Source organism: Tiliqua scincoides, chromosome 5 (genome assembly GCF_035046505.1).
Source record: "Tiliqua scincoides isolate rTilSci1 chromosome 5, rTilSci1.hap2, whole genome shotgun sequence".
NCBI lineage: Eukaryota > Metazoa > Chordata > Lepidosauria > Squamata > Scincidae > Tiliqua > Tiliqua scincoides.
The window spans coordinates 137,469,681-137,493,166 of record NC_089825.1 but is presented as its reverse complement, the minus strand read 5'-3'; the positions used below and the strand labels follow the sequence as shown (position 1 = coordinate 137,493,166).

Genomic DNA, 23,486 nt, shown 5'->3' with positions numbered 1-23,486 from the left:
TGGTGTGCTATGAATGGTCTAGGTGTGCCAGAGGTGTTTGGAGGAGAGTAATTTATTTGTGGGGATGTAATCCATCCTCCCCCCCCTTCCCAACAGCATGGTGTGCCTTGTCAGTTATCAGAAGACTGATGATGTGCCCAGAAACATTTAGTGCTCTATGAGATGAAAGAGATTGAAAATCACTGCAGGCAAATCTTTCTGTGATTCTTCCTGCCTCTTCCAAACAGACCCCCCCCCCCCACACACACACCACATGCAAACAAAATCTTTGTGCCTCCCAAATATCTGAAGTGCCCCCCCCAGCACTGATCATCACTTTCTAGGTAGTCCATCAGTCTCTCTGCCTGCCTGTCTTTCCCCAGCAGTAACTTTACTAATCTGATCCAGTTTCAAAGTGGCCAGGCTTGCCACCTGGGGTGTCTCTTGATCTCCCCCCCCCCTCCGTTGACCCAGGGTCTTCTGCAGTATTCAGAAGAATCCTTGCCTCCCTTGCTCCAGGGGATGAAAGTGTTAAATCAACAGGCTCTCTTTCGCTCCAGTTCAGTGACTGGGCTGGGCTTGAGCTGGGCTGTGGGAGGGAGACTTCCTGCAACTAACAGAGAAGCAGCAGCGCCAGAGACTAGCCTGGGGGGCATCCTATCCAGGCACTCCCTTCTGAGGCTGGAACTGGCAGGTGAGAAGCAGAGAAGGGGCGGGGGGGGGAACTGGGGAAGAGGGAATAGCCTGAGGACCTGGGGAGGGCATGTGATGGCCAATGGGACATGGGATCCTCAAGCCATTGCAGGCGACAGCTAGGAGCTTAGAAAAGATGCTGGAGTGGAGATCCATCACCTGGGGAGGAAAGGCAGGACCGTCCCAAGGGGCACCCCCCAGAAAAGCCGGGCACGTCTAGAGATCTGCCTGTAGAGCAGACTTGGATTTTTCAGCAAGATCTGAATTGGTCCCAATGCTTGGGCAGCGTGGAGCAGTGGCGTAGCTAGAGGGGGGGGCAAAGCACTGCAAAACTTAGTGTTTTGTCCCCCCAGCTGCTTTCCCCCCTCTAGCTACGCCACTGGCATGGATTTCCATTGTGTGAGATGAAGGGGGGGGAACACCTGCTATTCTTTTTGAGAGCAACCCTGAAATCTCTCCCCCCCCCCCATCCACCAAACTCACTTTTCTACTGTGACCCAGAGCTTAAACCTGCCAAGTCCCATCTCTCCACGAGAACTGGTGTGGCACAGGGAGATGCCCCAGAGCAACCTGGGCTGGGGGGGGGTAGGTCAGTCTCGGATCCCTAAACTGCGGAACCCCCCACCTCACCTACTTCCCAGGTTGTCAGTGAGGATCAGGTAGAATTGTTCTGTGAAAGAAGGGAGGGTTGCAAATCTGTTGCTGATACTCCAAGTTGGGGGACATCTTTTAATTCCTTTCCACCAACCTCACACCAACATCCATCCATCCATCCATCCTCTATTTCTTTTTTACTTTCTTTTCTCCTCTTCCCCTCATCACTCTCTTCTTTTTCTCCATACATTAGTTTCTCCCACATTTCCTATCAGCTTGCGCTCTCTGTCTGTCTCCATACTCATTCCCAAGCTGGGCTGTCCTTTTGACAATTTTTAATATTACTCATAGTTATGATGATGATGATGAAGAAGAAGAATGTGGATGCACTGCTCAAATTATGGTGGGCAAAATGGGGAGCTCCTGATTGAAATCTGCAAGACTCACTCCCTGATTCATCCCGCTTTAGCCAAATCATGCCCTCCTGTAGCCTTCTAAAACTGTAGTTTTGAGGTTCCAGCCCCTTCTATCCTTCCCCCCTCCTTTATTTGAGCAATGTATAATGTACAGTGCTTTGCACTATAAAAGAGGACAGATCTCTGCCCTGAGGTGCTTGCATTCTGAATTTAATATAGAGGAGGCAAGAGAGGGAGAGGGAGAAGGAGGCAGGACTAAACAAGGCAAGAATATGCATGGACTTCCATTAGTGTCCTTATAGGCATATTGACAGAGGGTGTGTGTGTGGGGGGGGGGGGGAGCTGTGCTCACAACTTCTCAGGAAAGGGTTAGGGTTTGAGGGGGGATTTGAAAGGACCAGATGGAAGTTTGGGCTGTTCTAGCTGGGCTCATCTTGTGTTCTTCTGGCAAGTGATATGGACAAGGAGAGGGTTTTTTCCCATCCATTCCTTCCTGGTCTGTGATTGTTGCTTCTTTTATGGCCCCATTCCTTTCTCATTTGAGTTTTCAACACCATGTCTTTTTAAAAGACAACAGCTTTTTACATCTGGTACCAAAAGTTCTTTCCCAGAGCAGGCTAACAGCATTCTAGCCGCTATGGGGAGGATATGCTATTTCTTATGACAGAATTAATAATATCCATATTCCCTCTGGTGTATTAGGAAATTTATGTCCAATCATCACAGATATTTCATCCAACTCTTGAGTCCAAAATAATCTTTTAAGGACCCTCACAGCATATGTACACATGTGCCTTTGAAGCCACATCTGCTACCAACATAAACCCAACCCGATATGGGTGATTCTTTTCAATCCCTGCAGTATCAAATACCATCTTGAAACTGTCTCTGTTATACATGGTGAAAAGCTCAATCCAGGAATGGGCTGTAGCTCATTAGCATATAGGCTTTGGATGCAGAATACCCTTAGTTCAGTCCCTGGCATCTCCCAGCAAGGCAAAGACATTTCCCATCTGAAAACCTGGCTAGCTAGTGCCAGTCAGTGCTGAGAGTGCCGAGCTAAATCAGGTAAGGGTCTGTCTCAGCATGGCAGCTTCTCATGCTCAGTGGCGTCACTAGAGGTGGGGGGGAGTGCAGGCTGCACTGGGTGTCACACAAGGGGGGTAACACCACTGCTTGCCAAAATTTTGGTCATGGTGTGCTTGATAAGGTTGCTTTAAGTATTGGATCTGATTCTGACTACGTGAACATGTTGCACATTGAGAAAAACTGGAAAAACTCTGGTGAGCAGCAGTGATGGAGAAAAGAAAATTCCATATGGAAATGAGAGAGCCAGAAAGACTCAACAAACAGGGTTGAATAAATTTGTAGGCTGTTGATATATTGTCACAGAAATTGGTTTCAAGCAGGTGTACAAGACCCCACATATGGTTTCAGGGTGTGGCTCTGTCTTTTATAATGGCTTGTGATTTGCATGTTTGTTACATTTCAAAAAGTTTTGATAAGGGGGGGGGGGAAGACCATCACCTTTATCATACATTCAAAGTTGTTCTCACAGTTTCTAAGCCAAACCAGAAAGGGAGATGTTCAGAATCTGAATTTGAAGGTGAAGAAATAGGAAATAGGGTGACATTTCATCCCTGTGCTTTTGTCCCTGCCTTGCCCAGGATCTTCCATGCCCAACATTCTGCACTGATGCCAACTTTCCGGGATGTTGATGGGCCTTCCTAGGAATATTGCACTGCACCCAGATTCCCTGCAGTTTAGGCCTCTTGTTCATTTTGGTCTCGGATTTTCTTCTTGCTGGGATGAGTAGACACGCACAGTTCTGCACCATGGGGCCCTGTGGCCATGCCGGGACATGATTTCTGCAAAGGGATGCCTGCTACTCCATCACCTACAAGTGTTGATTTTTCCTGGGGGAAGGAGTAGAATCTACCTCAAAGTGGGACTCTGTGGGGCTGGGGGAAACCATGCCCTGCCAGCGTCGTCCCCAGGCAACTAGTGAGACCCCTCGAGAAGACCTCTTCTATCAAACCTATTACAGCTTGAGTCAACAGTATCCCCTGATCCTCCTCCTTTTGGTCATTATCTTGGGCGTCTGCGTGGCACTCATTGCAACCTCCTTTGCCAGTGGCAGGGTAAGCACTTTTGGGGGAATGGGAAGGGGGTGTCTATGGTATAAGAAAGAAAGGGTTAGATCAGAGGTTGGCAACCTTTTTGGGCCAAAGGGCCGGATGTTTGGCCATGACACCATCATGGGAAAACTCACAACTTCCAGGTTGCCAAGCTCCAGGAAGTGGCTACGCAGAGCTCAACCTCAGAGATGCAGTCTCCTGCCCATTTTGCCGTGCACGGGGACAGGGAATGGTAGAGCTGCCTGCCTAGGCTCATGGAGTCCCTGTGCCATTGCACACAGGGACTCTGCAAGTCTGGGCAGGTGGCTTTGCCGTTCCTGATTCAGTGTGTGGTCAATTCGCTAAGGTGAGCACCCTGTGGGCTAGATGATTTGGGTGGAGGGCTGGATTTGGCCCACAGGCCATGTGTTGCTGACCCCTGAATGTGATAAATGTGATTAACAATCTTAATACAGTCCAAGTCAGTCTCTCTGTAAACAGATCTCACAGAAGTGGAAAAAACATTAAGGAAAGAATAATTCTTTATTGGGGAGGGAGTATCTTTCCTCCAAGGGTTCTCGTTGTCTCTCTCTCTTTCTCTCTCTCTCCCCCCCAAGGGTGTTCTCTCTCTCTCTCTCTCTCTCTCTCTCTCTCTCTCTCTCTCTCTCTCTCTCTGTGTGTGTGTGTGTGTGTGTGTGTGTGTGTGTGTGTGTGTGTGTGTGTGTGTTTAAGTTGAGATTGGAAGGTGACACACTGGAGAGGTTTATAAACTGACCAATGGTATGGGGAGTGGGGAAATTTCTTCCCTATCTCATAATCCTAGACCTTGAGAGTTGCTCCAAGGAATCCAACAGGCAGTTGGTTTAGGAAAGACAAATGGAAGCAGTTCTTCCAAGTCCAGTGACATTCATCACCCCTAGAGGTGAAGATGGCTGCTGGTTTCAAAGAATCAGGCAAAATAAGAAAGGGTGCTTTTCGGAAGGCTATGCAGAGCCTCAGGTGGGGAGGAAGGCTGTGGCTTTCAAGCATGAAGGTAGTGATCAAGCAGTGATTTAGTTAGAGCATTTGACATGTGGCGTGGGTTTCACCCTCCCCCCCATGAAACCCTCCTCCCCAGATGGAGGAGGAAGGAGCAAGCTGCTTTTCTATCTGTATTTATTTTTTTACTGGGAGATGGGCTGCCCACAGCACTTGCCTGTTGGTCCTTCCTTCATTGCAGTCAAATATACAGGGCTACCCGCATTGCTTGCCTGTTGGTCCTTCAATGAAGGAAGAACCAATAGTCAAGTGACATGGGCAGCCCTGTATATTTTACTGTGTGTGAACAAAATAGGTCCTAGCAGCCAACAAGTACGGAGCGGAGCTGCCTGCGTTAGCACTCCATTATGACGGGCACCTGAAGTGGACAGCACCCCTCCCCTGTTGCTATGTGACTGTGATCAAGCATATTTGAGACCACTGTGCATGTCTGGCTTGTGTGTTGCTCCTTGGAAGAACCTGAGCTTCCTGTTTCCTTCTTATGCTGTTAAGCATACAAAGCTACCTTCATTGCCCAGTATACAGGGCAGTCTACTCTGGGTGGCAGCAGATCTTCCACAAACTCTAGGCAGGATCTTTCCCTTGCCTGAGCCCATATCTGGAAACACCAGGGATTGAACTGGGAGCCATGCCAATCCAAAGCGTGTACTCAGCTGTGGGTGCTCCCTATGGGTAGAGGGCTGTCTGGTCAGGACTGGCCTGCAGACCCTGAAACAGGTCTTTTTAACCTGCTCCACTCCTCTGCCTACACTGAATTTAAGCATGTTCATAAATAGATGAGGAGCAGTTGGCTACAGTAGATCCAAATATCTCCAGCTGAGTCCTTCCACCACTGGTTGCTTCCAGATCCTTTGGCCAAATGCTACTAAGTGACCTTCTGTGTCCAAGGATGCCTAGGATGAAGCCATGGGGCTCTCCATAGTGGGATGCTTGGGCCAATGCTGCAAGCAAGACAAATTCAAGACTTCTTTCATTTTCCCCAGGATTTCTCCTCCAACTTGGGCTTCCTGATCACGTTATTTGTCGCTCTGGTCATCTTCAGCCTCATCTTGGTCCTTGCTTGCATTGAGCACATCTTTCAGCAATGCACCCGGATCTTCTCTGCTGTCATCTGGACCTGCCTCCTCACCATGGGCTACGTCTTTGTCTTCACAGGTGGAGTCGTGAGTCCTTGGGATCAGGTGAGGGGCCAAGGATACAAACTCTGTTGGTCCTAGAAAATCTACATTGAAATCTAGGCATTGAAATCAGAGTTGGTGGGAGTCCACTGAAGGCTAATCTACATATTCAGGAGAAAGAATTGCATTCTGTATGATTCACTTGATTCCATGTTTTTAACAATATCCCTCCCTGCCTGTAGAAAGTTAGTCCGTCAAGGAGAAGGAGTCTAGTCTATCTTTCTCTTTGACATATAGGTTTCTGTATTAAGGTTGTGCCTTGTTATCCACTGGGGTTCCATTGTGGAACCTACAGTAGATTAAAAAAAAAAAAATCAGTGGATACCAAATTGGTGGAAAAATAGCTTTAAAGACCCTCCCTCTTCCAAGCAGTGGCGTAGCTAAAGGAGTGCAGGGGGTAGCAATTGCACTGGGCAACAAGCTTTAAGCCGCAATCCTAACCAACTTTCCAGCACTGACATAAAGGCAATGCAACTCCGAGGTAAGGGAACAAACATTGCCTTACCCTGAGGAGGCCTCCATGATTGCCCCCCAACTGCAGGATGACCTATGAGACTGACTGTTCTGAGAGCCAATGAGATGTTGTTATGGTACAGCATGGAACCAATAAGGTGTTAATGAGTCAACTCTCACGAGTCAGTAGGCAGGTTAGCCTGGGGATGACAACACTTCTGGTTGTGACATCACTTCTGGGGCATCATTTTGAGGCCCTCTGGCCTCCCTACCTGGCAGCACATACTGGTGGAGGCTGCTTTGTGACTGCTATAAAGTAACCTTCACTGGCACAACTCACATTATGCTGGTGCCCGGATTGAGTCATCAAATGTCAAAATCCAAATTCATATTCTCTAAAATGGAATGGACATCACAAGGATGACTGATACCACTTCCTTTCCTCCTAGGTCTCCTTCTTCCTCTTTATTATCTTCACAGTCTACACCATGTTGCCTGTTGGCATGAAAGAGGCTGTGGGCGCTGGCTTGGTCTCATCACTCTCCCACCTTCTAGTCCTTGGGGTCTATCTCTTGCTGGGGAAAGATTCACGGGCTGAACTGGCCCTGCAGGTGAGCCTAGTCCTTTCTAACACACCCCTTTCCAAGGACTGCCAAACTGCCCTTATGATCAAGAATTTTTTCCTGATATCCAGCCGAAATCTCCTTTCTTGCAGTTTGCACCCTTTGGATCTAATTCTAGTTATCCCGCCTGTCCTCAGTCCATCTGTCTATCTTGCCATACGTCTTCTCAGTCTGTCCATTTGTGTCCCCTCCTTCCTGTGTTTTGCTTAGTCGATCTGCCTTGTCATGGACGCTTGTCAATCTATCCATCCATTTTGCCAACACTCCTCTTCCTGTTATCCATCCATCCATCCATCCATCCATCCATCCATCCATCCATCCATCCATCCATCCATCCATCGGCTTCACCATCCCTCCTGACCTCTCCTTGTCTGTCTATTTTGTAAGTTGTCCTTTCCAAGTTCCTGTTGTCCATCTGTCCATCCACCTCTCTCTTTGTTGCTCTAGTCATCATGCTCTGTTTTTATCATTCATTCATGTGTTAGAATAGCAGTGTCACAGCTTTCCCTTTACCAGCTGATGCACTGAGGACCCACAGTGATGTCTCATCTTGTCATTACCTGTTGGCACTGTATTTTCCTCCCTTCCGATCTGACTTTGTTTCACAGGCTCTGTTTTTGCCTCTGCTCCCAGCTTTTGTCCAATCTGGTCATCTTTGTCTGTGGGAACTTGGTGGGTGCCTACCACAAGCACCTGATGGAGGTGGCCTTGGAGGAGACCTTCCATGAGACCTTCAACCTCATCCAGTCTCGAGTCAAGCTGGAGTCAGAAAAACGGCACCAGGTGAGTGAAAGAGAAGGCCTGGGCTTGAAACACATCCCTCCATCCATTTTACCTGCCCATTTCTGCCCAATGTTGCATATATACAACAGGGACCAAATGTGTGCACCTGTGGGCTGGGCAAAAATGAGTTAGAGAGGTGCCAGATCGTAAACCTTCCTAGAAAGCTATGCATTCCTATCCTTTCATACTCCTTAGTTCCCGCGACCCAGCAATAAATGCTGAACACTCAGCATATGCACAGAAGAACTCTCCAACCTGCTTGCATAGACAAAGAAAGGCTCAAATGCATGACATGGAAAACAACTGAAACTGACAGCACAATCCTATGCATGTCTACTCAGAAGTAAGTCCCATTGTGTTCAGTGGACTTACTCCCAGGAATGTGTTTATAGGATTGCAGCCTGAGCTAAATACCCAATACTAATAAATTGGGTTGTGTGTCTGTGTCAGTGCCATAGCTAGAGGGGGTGCAAAGCACTACGTTCTGCAGGGAGCCTCACTGCAGTGTGCAAGCAGCCCCTCCTATTCAGAGCCGTTCTGGGCAGTAGAAGCAAAACAGAGCAATTTTGCTCTAGCAGCTCCAAAGGGGAGGGGGATGGGCTCCTTGCATACTGTGGTAAGGATCCCTGCAAAACTTAGTGTTTCTAAGTTTCTAAGTCCCCCTCTAGCTACCCCTCTGGTGTGGATCCACTGGTATGTGTTTGCACATGTGTGGAGGATGCCTGGAATTAAGCGAGTGACTTTAGTCTTATTTTGTTTTGTTTTTTTTCTGTTTTGTTTTTTTTCCCCAAAATATTTTTTCATAAAACAATAAAATGAAAGTTTTATCATTTATTTATCAATAAATAATAAATAAATAATCATATTTATCAATATCAGTACAGTTTTAAAAAGAGACATGCTGCCACTTCAAATCGACAGAGTACAAAATGGTATACAGAATATAAGTCAACAGAATGCAACAGAATCACTCTGTGGTCATAGCACCTAAAAGAAAAACCGGGCCGTGGAGGAACATCTCAGCCAACATTCAGGTGCCCTCCAAAGTCTTTCCGCCAAAGCCACATCTTGATCAAACAGAAAGGTGATCATAGGGATGGAGCCCAGTGGGCTTCCTGAGAGGATTCCACAGGGTCATGGTTGAAACAGCTGTTCCATCTGCACTACCCTTTCACAGTGCAGTCAGTGGACTGGAGAGAGCCTGGAGGAGGATCTCAGATATTGATTGGGTCACATAGGAAGGAAGATGTGGATGATGGTGGTCCTGATGGGGCTGATGTACTTCTGGAATTTGGTATGATGATAGTTTAATGCTGGGAGCTACATGTCATCTCTTTTTGTTTGTCTCCCCACCTTGCCGACCATTCTAGGAACACTTGCTTCTCTCCATCCTTCCTGCCTACCTTGCTTTCGAGATGAAGGCTGAGATCATTGAGCGGCTGCGGGATGGGGGCCGGGCCCGGCGGAGGCACGAAAGTGCCAATAACTTCCACAACCTCTACGTCAAGCGCCACAAAAATGTCAGGTACTTTGCTTCTCGGCTCCATCAGCCTGTAAAAGCAGGAAAGAAGACCGGAATCCTCCCACTCCGCTCCATAGGTGTGGAGCTCAGCATCTCTCTCTCTCTCCCCCCTGCAGCATCCTATATGCTGACATTGTTGGGTTCACACTCTTGGCCAGTGAGTGCTCCCCAAAGGAGCTGGTGCTGATGCTCAATGAACTGTTTGGCAAGTTTGACCAGATTGCCAAGGTGAGTAGGTGCGCATCTCCTCCCCCCTCCTGGCAGCAAACTGCCCCATACCTTGGAATGTTTGTTCCTTACCTCAGAGCTGCATTGCCCTTACCCCAGTGCTGGAAAGTTGGTTAGAATTGTACCCTCATAGAAATATGAAGTTGCACTCTGGTACCCAAGGAGTGCAACTGTAGTCCATTAACAAGTAATGAGCGTATTGTCTAGGTGAGATGCTGGCATGGAAAAAAGGAAAATTTCAGACCAATCACGGTTGCCTTGCAGGACAATGAGTGCATGCGGATCAAGATTTTGGGTGACTGCTACTACTGTGTCTCAGGGCTGCCTGTGTCACTGCCCAACCATGCCCAGAACTGCATCCAGATGGGTCTTGATATGTGCCAGGCCATCAGGTGAGTGGAAGGGAGACTGTTTGTGCCACGGAGGGCAAGGGGGAGCACGAAAGTTTGGTTTTCATCTGTGTGAAAAAACTGGGCAGCAGACCAAAGACAGGAAACTGTTCACATGAGGCATCATCCATTTATGGAACTCTCTGCCACTGGATGTGATGATGGTTGCCAGCTTAGAGGGCCAGCCGCTGCCCCACAATCCCAGCCATCTCCATTTCTGATGGGGTCAGGTCGGGGGGGCAATGCCATGTGGTCACCATCGGTGTAGGCAACTACCACCTGCTTCCTCTGAAGTACCACTGGTTGAAAAGCGGTGCCTTATCCCCTGCTTTGAGATTTTTCACACCCTTCTTGTGGGTCTCTAAGAACTCCTCTGGTTGACCACAGAGAAAACAGGATGCTGAACGTCAAACTGATCCAGCAGTATTGCCCTCCTTTTTGTTCTGTCTTTGCAACATGTGTTTTGCATGTTTTGCATGTTCTTGCAATCTTGCACAGCCTCAGCCCAGTGAGCTGGGAAGAAGACAGCATAGCGCCCCTGTGGGGGTGCCACAGCAGCCAAGACTGTGCTCACAGGAGTGCTGTGTGGCCTCTTCTTCCCAGCTCACCAGGCTGAGATGGTGCAAAATCTTGTGCGATCACGTGAGATTTCGTGCAATGGCACCGCCACGTCTGGGCACAATGGATGAAGGGTGCTGCAGCAGTGGTAAATTTGGGAACCACTGCTATAAATTTGGGAACCACTCCCAGTGAATTTAATGAACACACATAAGATTGTACTGCTAGAGTATTACTGATTTGATATTTCCATTAACTAATTAATTAACATTTTACCACACTTGAAAAAGTGCACTATGGAAATGCTAGTCTTTGTCAGTGTTTCTCCCTCTTTCCCTCTCTCTTTCTCCTTATTTGAGTATTTTAATTAAACTGATTTGAATTTCTCCCCAGGAAACTGCGTGAAGCCACCGGAGTGGACATCAACATGAGAGTGGGGGTCCACTCCGGAGATGTCCTGTGTGGGGTCATTGGACTCCAGAAGTGGCAGTATGACGTCTGGTCTGACGACGTGACATTAGCCAATCACATGGAAGCTGGAGGCCTGCCAGGGTGAGAGAAACAAGATGGTGAGCAGGGATGCTCTCAGATGGTACCTGGAGGAGCTCATCTTCTTGTGGACTTGCTTAAATGCTGGCCTCTAGTGGTGCAGGGAAGAACTGCAACAAACTTTACACCCTGAAAACTTTTTTCAAATGTACTTTAGCTCAGAAGAAGCATCAAGCTCAGCAGGAGGCAAACTGAGAAATATGCCTAAGGGCATAAGTTACTGTTTAAGCCAGTGGTTCTCAAACTGTGGGTCGGTGAGTCAACGACCCAATTTTTGGTTGTTTGCAAAACCGATAGGGTAGATTAGGCCCTGTGCATCAAGGGTTAAACAACCTGCTACTTGGGGGGGACCACTGCTGCCCAATCACCATTATAGCCATAGAGACGAGCTACTGGTAAAGTGAAACATTTTTTTTAAGTGGGGCACCAATGCTAAAAAGTCTGAGAACCAGGAGTGAAGGCTATCATCTTTTACAAGGGTGACATGAGAGGCACTGTGTAGTTCATGTTATGTGAAACTACAATCCTAGACAAATTTACCTGAGAGTAAGTTCTGTTGAACTCAGTGGGGTTTACTTTCAAGCAAATATGCATATTTCATTCATTCATTCATTCAGAACATAAGAACGTAAGAACAGCTCCACTGGATCAGGCCATAGGCCCATCTAGTCCAGCTTCCTGTATCTCACAGCAGCCCACCAAATGCCCCAGGGAGCACACCAGATAACAAGATACCTGCATCCTGGTGCCCTTCCTTGCATCTGGCATTCTGGCATAGCCCATTTCTAAAATCAGGAGGTTGCACAAACACATCATGGCTTGTAACACGTAATGGATTTTACCTCCAGAAACTTGTCCAATCCCTTTTAAAGGCATCCAGGCCAGATGCCATCACCACATACTGTTTCAAGGAGTTCCACAGACCAATCACATTCACCGCCTTTCCTATGTTGAAGGTGGTGTACAATTAAAAAATAAGTATACCACCCTAAAAACATATGAATAAGAAACATTACAAACAATTTTTAAAATAGAGGGTTAAATGATAAGGATAAAGTTATAAAACAGCAACCAAATGTACCTTTTATATATTTGTTTGGGATTTTTTTTTTAATTTCGTGTTTCAATTTTTATGCATTTGTTTTAAAACTGTTGCAACATGCTCCAAGAGTTTGAGATGAAATGTGTTGGAACTTTAAATGAAATATGATAAGTTTCAAAAGAGAAAAGAAAGGCAGGACAAAACATTTCGCTCCAATGAAGAAATGTAAAGCTGATTTTTTTTTTTTTTAGTGTTGTCATTACAAAATGATGTCATTACAAGCTCTTGCTTGAAACTAACCACTACATGACTGGGTTGAGTAGTGCCTGGCAAAATATGGTATTTCACTTTCCACATCTCAGTGTTGCACTGAGTTTTAGTGGACTTTGGAACAGAATATTGGCTTCATAACAACTCCATACCACTTGTTGCAGTTTGAGCAGAGGCCTTTTCATTCTGATGAGATCCCAGATCTCCATCTTCCTATTCAGTAATGTATAGAGGGGGATGTATATCTGAGCATGACTAACCCTGGAAAATTTTGTTTGTGACCATTTATGACTTTAGGAAGGGCTGTAGCTCAGTGGTTGCATCTGCATTTTGCCTGCAGAAAATCCCAAATTCCTATCCCCTGGTCATGCAGATAAAAATTCTTATCTGAATCTTGTCCTGCAAAGCTGTTGCCACCTGGTGCAGAACAATACTGAGCTAGACAAACCAATGGTAGAACTCCATATACGACCGCTTTCTACATCTTTTACCCCACATTCATTGATTTGAGGATGGCCTTCTCATGGAAGTTGGTTGATCTTAAGCAGGTGTCAGCAACCTATGGCCTGCGGGCTAGATCAAACTCACCACTGAAAGCCACCTAGCCTGCGTGGAGCTCAGCTTGAGAGGTGTAGCAGCTAAGGGATTCTGGAAGCTTGGGCAGGCAGCTCTGCCATGCCCCTGCCATGCCCTGTTCATTTTGTGGCAAACTGCTGAGCTTCACACAGCCACTTCTGGAGGCTTTGAAAATCTTGGCAATGTCCAGCCCCTTTGCCTGAACAGGTTGACAAACCCTGTCTTAAAGGAACACTGCAACATTTTACTGGTGCCTTGATAATTTTAAGTAAACATGAAGAGGGAGAAATGAAGGCAGAGTCCTAATGGAATATGCATCAGGGTTGCTCCTTGGAGGGTGGAAAGAAGGTGACATGAGCACATTTCTGAGAGTGACTGACCAGCTATTACTGCATGGCTTAGCATGGCCTTTCCCAGTTTGAAGAGACACTTGGCCAACAGTCTGAGGCTAAGAGGCAAAGAAGGAAGGCCCATAGCCAGGGAGACAGACCAGAGACAGACTGCACTTCCTCCCAGCGTGGAAGGGATTGTCACTCCCGAATCGGCCTCTTCAGCCACACTAGACGCTGTTCCAGAACCACCTTTCAGAGCGCAATACCATAGTCTTTCGAGACTGAAGGTTGCCTACCATATAGCTTAGTGAATAGATGAGGTATGTGCCTAGGTAGAAATGCCTTTGCTGCCTCCCAGTGGCAAAGACAAAGTAGGTGTGGAGTGACCTTTGGTTGTGTACTTGGGGAATGCCCCATGTGCTGAGAGCATTGCACAGGGAATGATGGGTGGAGAACTTCTGCTGTGTCCTGTGCTGCCCTATTCTGTTGCTTTCCAGAACTACAGGTCTTCCCTTTCCCTTTCAGGAGGGTGCATATCACGGAGGCCACCTTGTCACACCTGGGTGGTGCCTACGCTGTGGAGGAAGTGTGTTGCTTGCAACGGGACCTCTACCTGAGAGAGAACAAAATCAAAAGCTTCTTAGTCATCGATCCGAGGGTGAGAGGGGCTCCTACTGCTTCTTCAAGGGAATGCCACTAGTTCTGACCCATATCGGTGCATGTAGCACAGAGGGGCAATCCATGTGTCACAGAGTCCTCACTCCAGCTGGGGAGAGGACATAACCCAGTTGGGAGTGCTGATATTTTGCACACGAGTTTATCCCTGGTATTTTGAGGTTGGACTGGGAGAGACCTCCATGCTGGAGCCGTCTATGGGCACTCCTCTCACTGCCCCAGTGTGGGGCTCCTCCAGGCACAGGATTCAATATGACTATATAGACCACAGGGTCATATAGATGACAGATGCAAGGGAGTGGCAACAGGATGCAGGTACCTTGTTGTCTTGTGTACCGAAGGATCTGGTGGGCCACGGTGAGATACAGGAACGTGGACTAGATGGGCTCTTGGCCTGATCCTGCAGAGCTCTTCTTACGTTCTTAGGGGTACAAATAAGTAGCTTTGCTGACTGGTGTTTATCGCTCATTTGATCTCCTTGATCTTTAGGCAGAAGAAGAAAGCCCCAATGACACCCTCTCTCCCGTGCCAGGTGAGAGCCACAAGATAAGGGCCTCAGTCCGCATGACCCGCTACCTGGAGTCTTGGGGAGCAGCCAAGCCTTTTGCCAACTTGAACCACCTGGACAGCCTTCCAGCAGAACAGGCGGGATTTGTCAGGAACAATCACTCGGTATGTCCAGCAGATGGCGAACTTGCAATGACTGTCCAACCACTTTAGCAAGTCTGTCCTGCCGGTGATATTTTATGTGTCAGAGAATTGAGAAGATCCTCTGTGCCTTTGCACTCTCCAAGTCAAGAAGACCAAGACGGCTTCGTGAAATGCCAACTTGGGTAGTGGCCAGTTCGTTGTGGGGCCAACAAGTCCCAAGCAAAGGAAGAGCCATAGTTCAGTGGTGGAGCAAGTGCTTTGAATTCCAGAGGGGGCAGGTTCATGATCCTGGCAGCTTTGATTAGAACAGCAATTTTCAATGCTTTTTTACTCATGGTATACACTGACCTCTGTAGTCTTCTCTGTGCTCTTCATCTCTTGTGATGTCACTTCCAACTTCTGGGACACTCTTCCAAGTTCTGTGGCTCTCTTTCTAGGGTGACTGACTGTAGCAATGAATTATCCTTCTTCCTTCTCTGGCATCTGCTCTAGAATCAGAACTGCAGAATCTGGAAGAGTTTTCCAGTCATGTTCCAACAACAACAACAACAACAACAACAACAACAACAACAACAGTATTTATATACCCATTTTCAACAAAAGTTCACAAAGCGGTTTACAGAGAAAATCAAATATCAAATATCTAATGGCTCCCTGTCCCAAAAGGGCTCACAATCTAAAAAGATGCAACCACTGTGCTCCAAAAAAATAGAACCAAACCCAGACACGAGTGTTCCGTGATGCCAATGACTGTGATGCACTTGACCAGGACGCAGTTGTCCAGGATGCAAATAAATACCCTACCCCAAATTCCTTCCCTCAAGTGTTGCCACAAGTCTGTTTGGACTAGATTTAGTACATTTGGACACTGTATAAATCAGCTTGGTATAAAATGGGTGCTTATGCTAGCAGGAGGTGTGTTTCTCTTAAAGTTGCCTTGACCAGGAATACTCTGATAACTCTGCTCAGGCTCAGTTGTATGACACATGAGTATAGTTGAGGGATATCAGCAACGTGTTTCTAATGGTGACTGTCTCTTTTTCTGTCTCCTTCCAGGAGATCTCTCTGGGGTCTTTGAACCAGCAGAAAACCCTGGAAAGGTAAGGCTGGGTAGCATTTGGAGGAAGGGAGCAGGTGGAATGAGAAGATGGTAAGACAGGGTGGAAGCATGGCCAAAGGTGGAAGACTCTCCATCTCTGGAGGTCTTTAAACGGAGCCTGGAGAGTTGTCAATCAAGATGTTGGAGCTGTGGGAGGGTGCTGAACTTGGTGAGCTTGAAGGTCCCTCCACCCAGTGGTGTCACTATAGGAGGTCAGGGGGGTGCAGGCCACACTGGGTGACACCATCTGGGGGCAACACCAAAGGAGGGGAGCCAGAAATTTCTTGGCCAGCCAACCAGGAGGCCAGGTCTACCTGGCAGATAGATCTGGGTTCCACATCAGGAAGAGACTTTTCCAGCTGCTAATGCCATCCCTCTGCTCCATTTGTTTCCCTCCCCACTCCATTTTACCTGTCCCGATTGCTGCCGTCCCCTTGCTCCGCTCTGGGTGACACCAACCCTAGTGATACCGCTGCCTCCACCTCTATGAATCTATAATTCTGTGAATATGAACAGCAGACTATAACTTTTAATCTGAATCCTGCCATGTTCCTTGGGCTAAGCGCCCTCCTTAAGCTGCTTATTTGGTGGTGCCTCTTTCCTGAAAACTTTGAAGCTCTGCCCTTCATTTTGCATCGCTCTGCAGGGTCTTTTATCCTCTTCTCCTTTCCCCTCCTGAATTGTATTTTAGGGGTCGTGCCCCCAGGAGCCCAGATGAAGAGCTGGAAGGTGTGGATGAAAAGTTCTTCCAACTTCTGGAACAGCTAAACTCCCAAAAGTAGGTTCTTGGATTGACAGCAACTGTTACCTTGCACATGCCCGATCTTGTCTGATCTTGGAAGCTAAGCAGGGTCAGGCCTGGTTAGTACTTGGATGGGAGACCGCCTGGGAATACCAGGTGCTGTAGTCTTTTGAGACTGAAGGTTGCCAACCAACCAATCAGGTTATTGGTTTAAGGAGGCAGGAAGAGGCCCAGGGAAATACTAGAGGAAGAAAAGGGAAGGGGCGCGGAATGGCAAAACAGGGTGCCTAGATGCAGTAGATGGCAAAGCACCTCTTAGAGCTGCCATACTTGTTTTGCAGCAGCCCCATAGAACAATTTTCTGTTCCCAGGGAACTTACTGGGCAATGAAAGATGACTGATGGCTGCCCAGAGGCATGCTGCTGGTGGTTACACCCCCATGGTTCCCCCCAATCCCCCCTGAAATCTGCCAAAAGGTTCCATCCCATTTTGCCACCTGCAAATGGGTCAGTCAAACCAGGAGGACCAATAACTGAAATCATCGGGCAGAAGAGGGAATTTGCTGGGTGCGTCTTATCATGTCACCGTGTTCCAGGGCTGGGAGAAGCTGCACCCACCAACATTTCCTCTTCTACAAAATATTCACAGAGTTCATCTTTTGTTGCAGCTGATCTTCCATAGAGAAGTAAGGCAAAGATCAGGGGGAAGAAATGAATAGAAAGAGAAGGGTGGAGCGCTGTTGAATGAGTGTGGCCTACTTACATTTCGCACACCGGGAGGGGAAATGTAGGCTGGTGGGGTGGGATGGGTTTGAACTTTTTAATGTATGATGGTTTAATGGTTGGATGAAAGGTACATGATCTCTTTTGCTGTGAATGTGTGGATTATAAGCCCAGTTGGCCTCCACATATCCAGGGGAGGACGATAGGTGAGAGCAGGTGGAAATGTATCAACATAGCAAGACCTCCTCATCTTGTTCTCTTCTCCTTGCAGGCAGTGGAAGAAATCCGAAGATTTGAATCGCATCACATTATACTTCAAAGAGAAATCCCTTGAGAAGGAGGTGAATCGGAGAGGGCCTTATACTTTGGTCAAAAATAATTTAGAATATTCTCTTTAAAATGAGAAAGTGAGATGTCAGGGGAGTTACCCTGGTGGAGGCATCTACATTAAAAAAAATCAGTGGAGAAGTGAGTGACTGGGAGTCAGTGGCTGGGAGAAGCACTGTCTGGGCCTGGTGAGCTCTGCTCCCCTGCCTGAATTTTGCATCTTGCCCCCCAAAGGCCTGAAATGTAGGACCAGCTTCAGAGAGCAGTCTTACCTGATCATGCATCTCTTAAAAAAAAAAAAAAAGATATGGGAGAGATTTGGTTGGTTTTCTTGGGGCATGGAGTTCCACAGTCTGAGCATCATCACTGAAAAGACTCATGTGCCTCCTCAGATGTTGGGTATGGAGAACAGCCTCCTGTGATAATTGAATGTCCATTGCTTTAAGTAGAGCTCACACAGTTGCTTTTTGAGATTCTTTACCAAAATATGTGACAGTGAATCTAAGACAGATCAAAGAAAAATTTCAGGGTACAATTGAAATTGTGGCAGCTAGTCCTATTTGCTGAATGGAGTTTTTGATGTGAAGTAGTATAGAACTGCCCCAAATAAGCAAGCAAAGAAATAACACCTCCATGTTTAGGAGTAGTATGTGAGTAGATGCTAGAGACAAACAAGAGTGGAAGCCTTCATCTTCCTGGCCTGTGTGGAAGCTTCCCTAAGGCATCTTCCTAGGCAAGTGCTAGACTTTGTGGACATTTTGCTTGATGGCAGGGATTAATATGTTCATTTTGGGGGGAATACAAGACAAAAGAAAATACACATTGGAGAGAGTGAGTGATGAATGAGCAGATGGCACAGGGTGAAGGCAGTCTAGGCCAAGCCAGCAAAATCCATGCACATTCTGGCAGCGACGTTGTACAGAGATGACCCTTCGCCTGTGTTCACAATTGCCCTTTATGGTCATTCTTCATTTCTCCCCTGTCCTCTCCAGTACCGACTCTCAGCGCTCCCGTCTTTCAACTACTACACAGCCTGCACCTTCCTGGTGTTTGTCTCCAACTTCCTTATCCAAATCCTTGTGGCTTACAAGTAAGGAGGACTGGGGTGGGCAGGGTGGCTGTTAAACCAGGTGGGACTGTCCCACAGTGGAGGGAGAACTCTGCCTGTCAAGCTGGGAACCTATAGGCTGCGAGAGATGTTGCAGAAGCATCTTGGGGCAAAGCTTGCATCCTGATTGAAGCAGCAGGCAAGAGACAAGGCTGGGCAAATGGGCCTTTGGAGCATCATTCCCGGGCATTCTTGGGAGAGGGGGAGTGCAGAGGGGATCACAACAGATAGTAGGAACTGGTTTCCAGTGAGGACAGTCCTGCTGCTTCATCCTAAAAGAATAAAAGCATAACCACTATAAGCAAGTGGTAAGCTGCAACTGAACCTTTTGAAATATGTCTGCCCCTCCCCCACAAATCACATTTTCCACTTGCAAATGGGATGGCAGAAATGAGGAAAGGCATTTGGATAGATGGCATGAGTGCATCCTTCTCTATATTTGTGTAGCCATACATAAACTTCTTGCACGTCGGTGCGAGTGGGAGCCTTTTTCCATGGCAAAATGCAACTGCAGGTCTCCTAATCTGAATCGAGCCCACAGTAGTGGTAGGTTTAAAGCCTGCATGCCCCCTGCTGTGGTCCCAATCCATGGGAGGGGGGGGTTCAGGCTACTGCTCAGTGTTTGTTTTAAGTGGACACATGACACAACATTTGGTTTGATACTTACACCTGAGTGAAGATGCTTAGGTTTGGATTGAATTACGATGGGGTAAAAAGAGGTTGCAGCAAGGTATAATTGGTCCCTTCGGGGAGAAAGGCGGGGTATAAATAAAGTAAATAAATAAATAAAATAAATTAAGAGTCATCCCCTTAAAAATATAAAGAAAGTCAGCCGTTATTCAAATCTGACCTTAATTGAAATGAGCAATAAGGTTCTAGTCCTCATGACTGTCAAGAAAAGCTTGAAAATGGATGAGCCAATGCCTGGGTCTTGGGGGGGGGGCTTATGTGTGTGCACCCATGTGTGTGTACACCCCTCCCCATGGAGTGATTGAAGGACACTTCTTAAGCACTGCTGGGGTGCTGAGGAAGAAGCACCCTTCAGCCTCCTGTCCTGCGCTCTGCACATGGGCTGAGGAAACCCAACTGTGGATGGGGAGGGTGGGAGAAGGCAACAGTGGGGCAGCTCATGACTGCTATCTGCTGCAGAGGGAGAATCAGCCAGTTAGGCCCTCAGGGGCTTTCAGGCAGGCCAACCTCCAGCAGCGACCAGAGATGGGCAATAATCCTGAGCAAGATCCAACAGACCAAAAAGGACTATTTTTTTTGAACTTGACAGTTACAAAGTGAAGTTTCTCAGGCCTTCCATCACTCCTGGCTCCTCTCCAGGATTACAAGCCGAGCAAAAATGCAAGAGATCTAAAGTATGTGCGTGCATGCCAGTTTGACGCCTTGTTATCTCTTTCCATCCAGGACAGAAGCTTTGGGGATCTCTTATGGAATTTCCTTCTTCCTCTTTCTTCTCCTCCTGCTGACCTGCTTTGCTGGTCACTTGGCAGTAAGTCACCTTGGGTCTCTTTACGGACTGTTCTGTCGAGGAGTCCACAGGGCTGTGCTGCACCTCCTTTGCTTGGGGGACATAGCTTTGAGAAAGCACTGTGGTGATGGAGACTTCATTGACTGGGTCCTTGCTGCTGGGGAAGTTGTCACTGCAGGGGCTCTTGGTATAGCAAAGGAACATGTCAGAATCCATACTAAGTGGTAGTATTGCTGAGGGAAGCAAATTCTGTTTCTCCTCAGCTGTTTTCTGGTGGTGGGACTCTGGTGGTCTTGTCAATAATACAACAGAAAGGGGGGGGAGTCATTTAAGGAAGAAACACATGGGTGAGGGAAGAGCTCTGTTCCTCTGGGGCAGTGGTGTCACAAGGGTTGGTGTCCCCAGTGTGGTAACTTGACCTTGGCCCCACCCCCACTGTGCAGGTGCCCTTCAAGGTGAGGAAGGACCATCCTCTGTGATGATTCTTGCAGAAGATGGGGTCCAATAAGCCCTCCGCCCACCCTCTGTTCTTGGCCTTCATGGCACTTCTTTCATATTCTCAGATGGGTAAGACATGGTGACATGGTCGAACCCTGAAACACTGCACAAAAATTGTAAAGATGGCCATTTTGGTGTCACCCACTGATGGTGTCACCCAGTACAGTTTGCACCCCCTGAACACCCCCCCCCCATGACAACATTGCTCCGGGGTTGGCATCCGGGATCAGCCAGGTCTGGCACTGGTCAAGAGCTCTTCAGAGAGCCCACACATTCTGGTCAACCCTTGAGCCTCCAGGACTGGTGGCGGTGATCACACCTAGTGCCATCACAGTGTGCTGTAGGATTCCAAATGGAGTACTGTATAGAGCAGTGCCTCAGAACCTGCAGTGCTGACTGTGGGATCCTCCAACCTGCAGTCCAATCTGTGCTTTGTATCTTGTAGTTCGAGTGATTACAGAAACATAAAGGGTTCAAAGGGGCCTTGAGGTCATGTAGTCCAACACACATGCCAGCCTCTGCTACAGCAAGAGGTGACTGTTCAGGCTCTGAACGAAAACTTTTAAAAATGCTGTTTCCTTCTTTGCCTCCACCCCTCTGCATTAGAAGTGTTTCCTGAAAGGTCCGAAGGTCTTATACTGGGTCCCGTCCATCTCCGCCACAGTCTGCACCCAGCCCTGGTTACGAGTTTCCCTGGGCATCGCCACCATCCTTGTGGTCCTCACCATGGCTGTCCTGAATTTGGTATGTCACTGCCACAAAGAGATGGAGGGGAGAGGTGACTTTGGTTTCTTGGGTTGGGGCAGGTCATCCAGGGTAGACAGGGTCTTTCCAGAAAGAGATTGTAGCTGGGCAGGCTTGAGGAAGGGCAGGACAGTTGGGAGCCCAGGATTCTTGGGGTGGTGGTGGTGTTTTTTAATCACCCAGAAGAAAACAGAAACTTGAATCATGTACTCTCATTGTACTGAGAGGAGGTATCTCCTCCCCTAGACTTTCATTGAAGAATCTAATGCACACTAGTGAAAGTGAGTATGGAGTCGAAGGGCAGTGGTGGAGGTGACTATTCTGGATTAATTAACCCAGAAAAAGAGCCAGTTTATAGTACTGGCAGGAACACAGATTCAAGGGATTTAGTGGAACCTGTACTTCAGGTTGTATGGGGTGAGGAGATCTGCTTTTAATGTTTCCATGAAGAATGAAAATCCCTCCCTGGACACTGTTGATTCTAGAGAGGCTACTTTTCTCTTTGCAGGGAGGGTTCATTTTCCTGCTGCAAGGAAACAGGCAAAGAGACAGTCTTCTCCATCTTGCATTTGGAAGTATCCCAGCCTAGGAAAGATATTCTGTACCTTGATTCTGTTGATTGTCCATAGCCTGGCCCTCAGAGCACAGAATCGAATGGGGAATTATTTTTCATAATACTGGCATACGGGATTGCCCGGCAGTAGATTCAAAGCAGAGAGAAAGGAGCATGTCTTCACACAGCACAAACCAAAGGAACTCATGGCCACAAGATATGGCATTGGCCACTTGCTTACATGGCTTAAGAGAATTTGCAGTAAAAATGGATCAAGGATTAGCTTGTCAGCAACTGTTAGCCAGGCTGGGTAAATAGAACATGTTCACACAGAGTGTACCTTTAAACACCCATAGAGGAGCAACAGCATGGGAGAACCCTTGATTTTATGCCCTGCTGATGGGCTTCCCAAAGGCAACTCATTAGGTACTGAAGAAATCAAGGTGCAGGACATTGGATCCAAATGGGGTCTTCTTACTGGTTCTCAGCTCTAGTGCTCTACTCTGTCCCCATTGACACACCCTCTCCTATTGCTGTCCCTCAGTTCTTCATGCCAGAGACGTCTAGCTGTTTTCAGTTCCAGAATTCCACCACCGTGGGCACGAACGTGACCCGAGAGCTCATTTGGTTTAACTCCCTCTTCAGTGTACCTGTAAGTATGGGGCTAATCCATTCTTCGGGGGCAGTTTTAGGGGCAGCGGGACCCAACTGGAAGCATTTTTTGGCAAGGCCCCAGATTCACAGCCAAAAGGTCTTAGAATCTGAGAGCTATCAGTAAAATGTATTATAGGCTCTAGATCTCTAGGGTAGTATGGAAAGCAATCAAAATGTGTGCTTAAAAAATGTATGCGAGTTAATGGACCCAATCATATTTTGATATAAAATTGTGTACGTGGAAGCCGTATAAGGAAACAAACAGAATGTGTAGATTGACTTTGACGAGTAAATAGTCACCAAACCACTTGTTTTAGTGACTGTGAAATGATTTAATAAAAATATTAATTTTATTTCTTATTTTGACCCTAGTGTGGGGCCCCCTGAGGCACAGGACCCAATTGGTCCAATTGGCTTAAAGCGCTGGCCCTGCTGTTCTGGGTTCCTTGGTGGTGCCCTTTGTAGCGTCCCCAGGGCCATAGCTGGGGGGGCAGGGGGGTTCCCCCCCAGCCAGCAGTTTGCCCCCCCCTGGCATTTTTTCCACAGTTGTCATGTAAATGTGGTTGAATGTCCTCCAATTTAGCTCCTGTTCCTTGAGAGCTCAGCCCCTCCCTGCAGGCAGCCTCCTCCAATTAGCTCAGGCTGCTGTTGCTTAGTAACTCACCTTAGGGGCCAATCATAGTGGCCTGCTGATAGTCAGAGGACACCAGAGAGTCGGGCATGAAAAAGCCTGGAGGGAATGTGCTCAGTGCCTTCAGTCACCTTCTTGGAAGCTGAGTGGCTGTGCAGGCACTTTGCAGGACCCTAGAAGCTGCTGCTGAGTGACTCTGGCATCATTTGGGGGTGAGCAGGGAGGAGATTTTGGATGGGCCATTTCTGCTGTTTGGGTCTGGTAG

General features: G+C 47.5%; 1 protein-coding gene and 1 pseudogene across 2 annotated transcripts in view; both read left to right on the top strand.

The window, feature by feature from the left end:
- Window positions 1–591: 591 nt before the first annotated feature.
- Window positions 592–23,486, top strand: part of ADCY4 (adenylate cyclase 4) — a 35,345-nt gene continuing 12,450 nt past the window's right edge. For both annotated transcript variants that reach the window (XM_066631410.1, XM_066631409.1), the window contains exons 1-18: window positions 592–673; window positions 3,350–3,823; window positions 5,821–6,018; window positions 6,918–7,079; window positions 7,725–7,874; window positions 9,245–9,399; window positions 9,513–9,624; window positions 9,889–10,016; window positions 10,965–11,123; window positions 13,866–13,998; window positions 14,505–14,687; window positions 15,723–15,766; window positions 16,457–16,543; window positions 17,501–17,570; window positions 18,549–18,646; window positions 20,078–20,162; window positions 21,246–21,383; window positions 22,481–22,588. In XM_066631410.1, the coding sequence (XP_066487507.1) occupies window positions 3,656–3,823; window positions 5,821–6,018; window positions 6,918–7,079; window positions 7,725–7,874; window positions 9,245–9,399; window positions 9,513–9,624; window positions 9,889–10,016; window positions 10,965–11,123; window positions 13,866–13,998; window positions 14,505–14,687; window positions 15,723–15,766; window positions 16,457–16,543; window positions 17,501–17,570; window positions 18,549–18,646; window positions 20,078–20,162; window positions 21,246–21,383; window positions 22,481–22,588 (2,178 nt within the window). In that variant the 5' untranslated portion in view covers window positions 592–673; window positions 3,350–3,655. The remainder of the gene's footprint in view (window positions 674–3,349; window positions 3,824–5,820; window positions 6,019–6,917; window positions 7,080–7,724; window positions 7,875–9,244; window positions 9,400–9,512; window positions 9,625–9,888; window positions 10,017–10,964; window positions 11,124–13,865; window positions 13,999–14,504; window positions 14,688–15,722; window positions 15,767–16,456; window positions 16,544–17,500; window positions 17,571–18,548; window positions 18,647–20,077; window positions 20,163–21,245; window positions 21,384–22,480; window positions 22,589–23,486) is intronic.
- LOC136654908 (5S ribosomal RNA) lies at window positions 16,559–16,675 on the top strand (annotated as a pseudogene).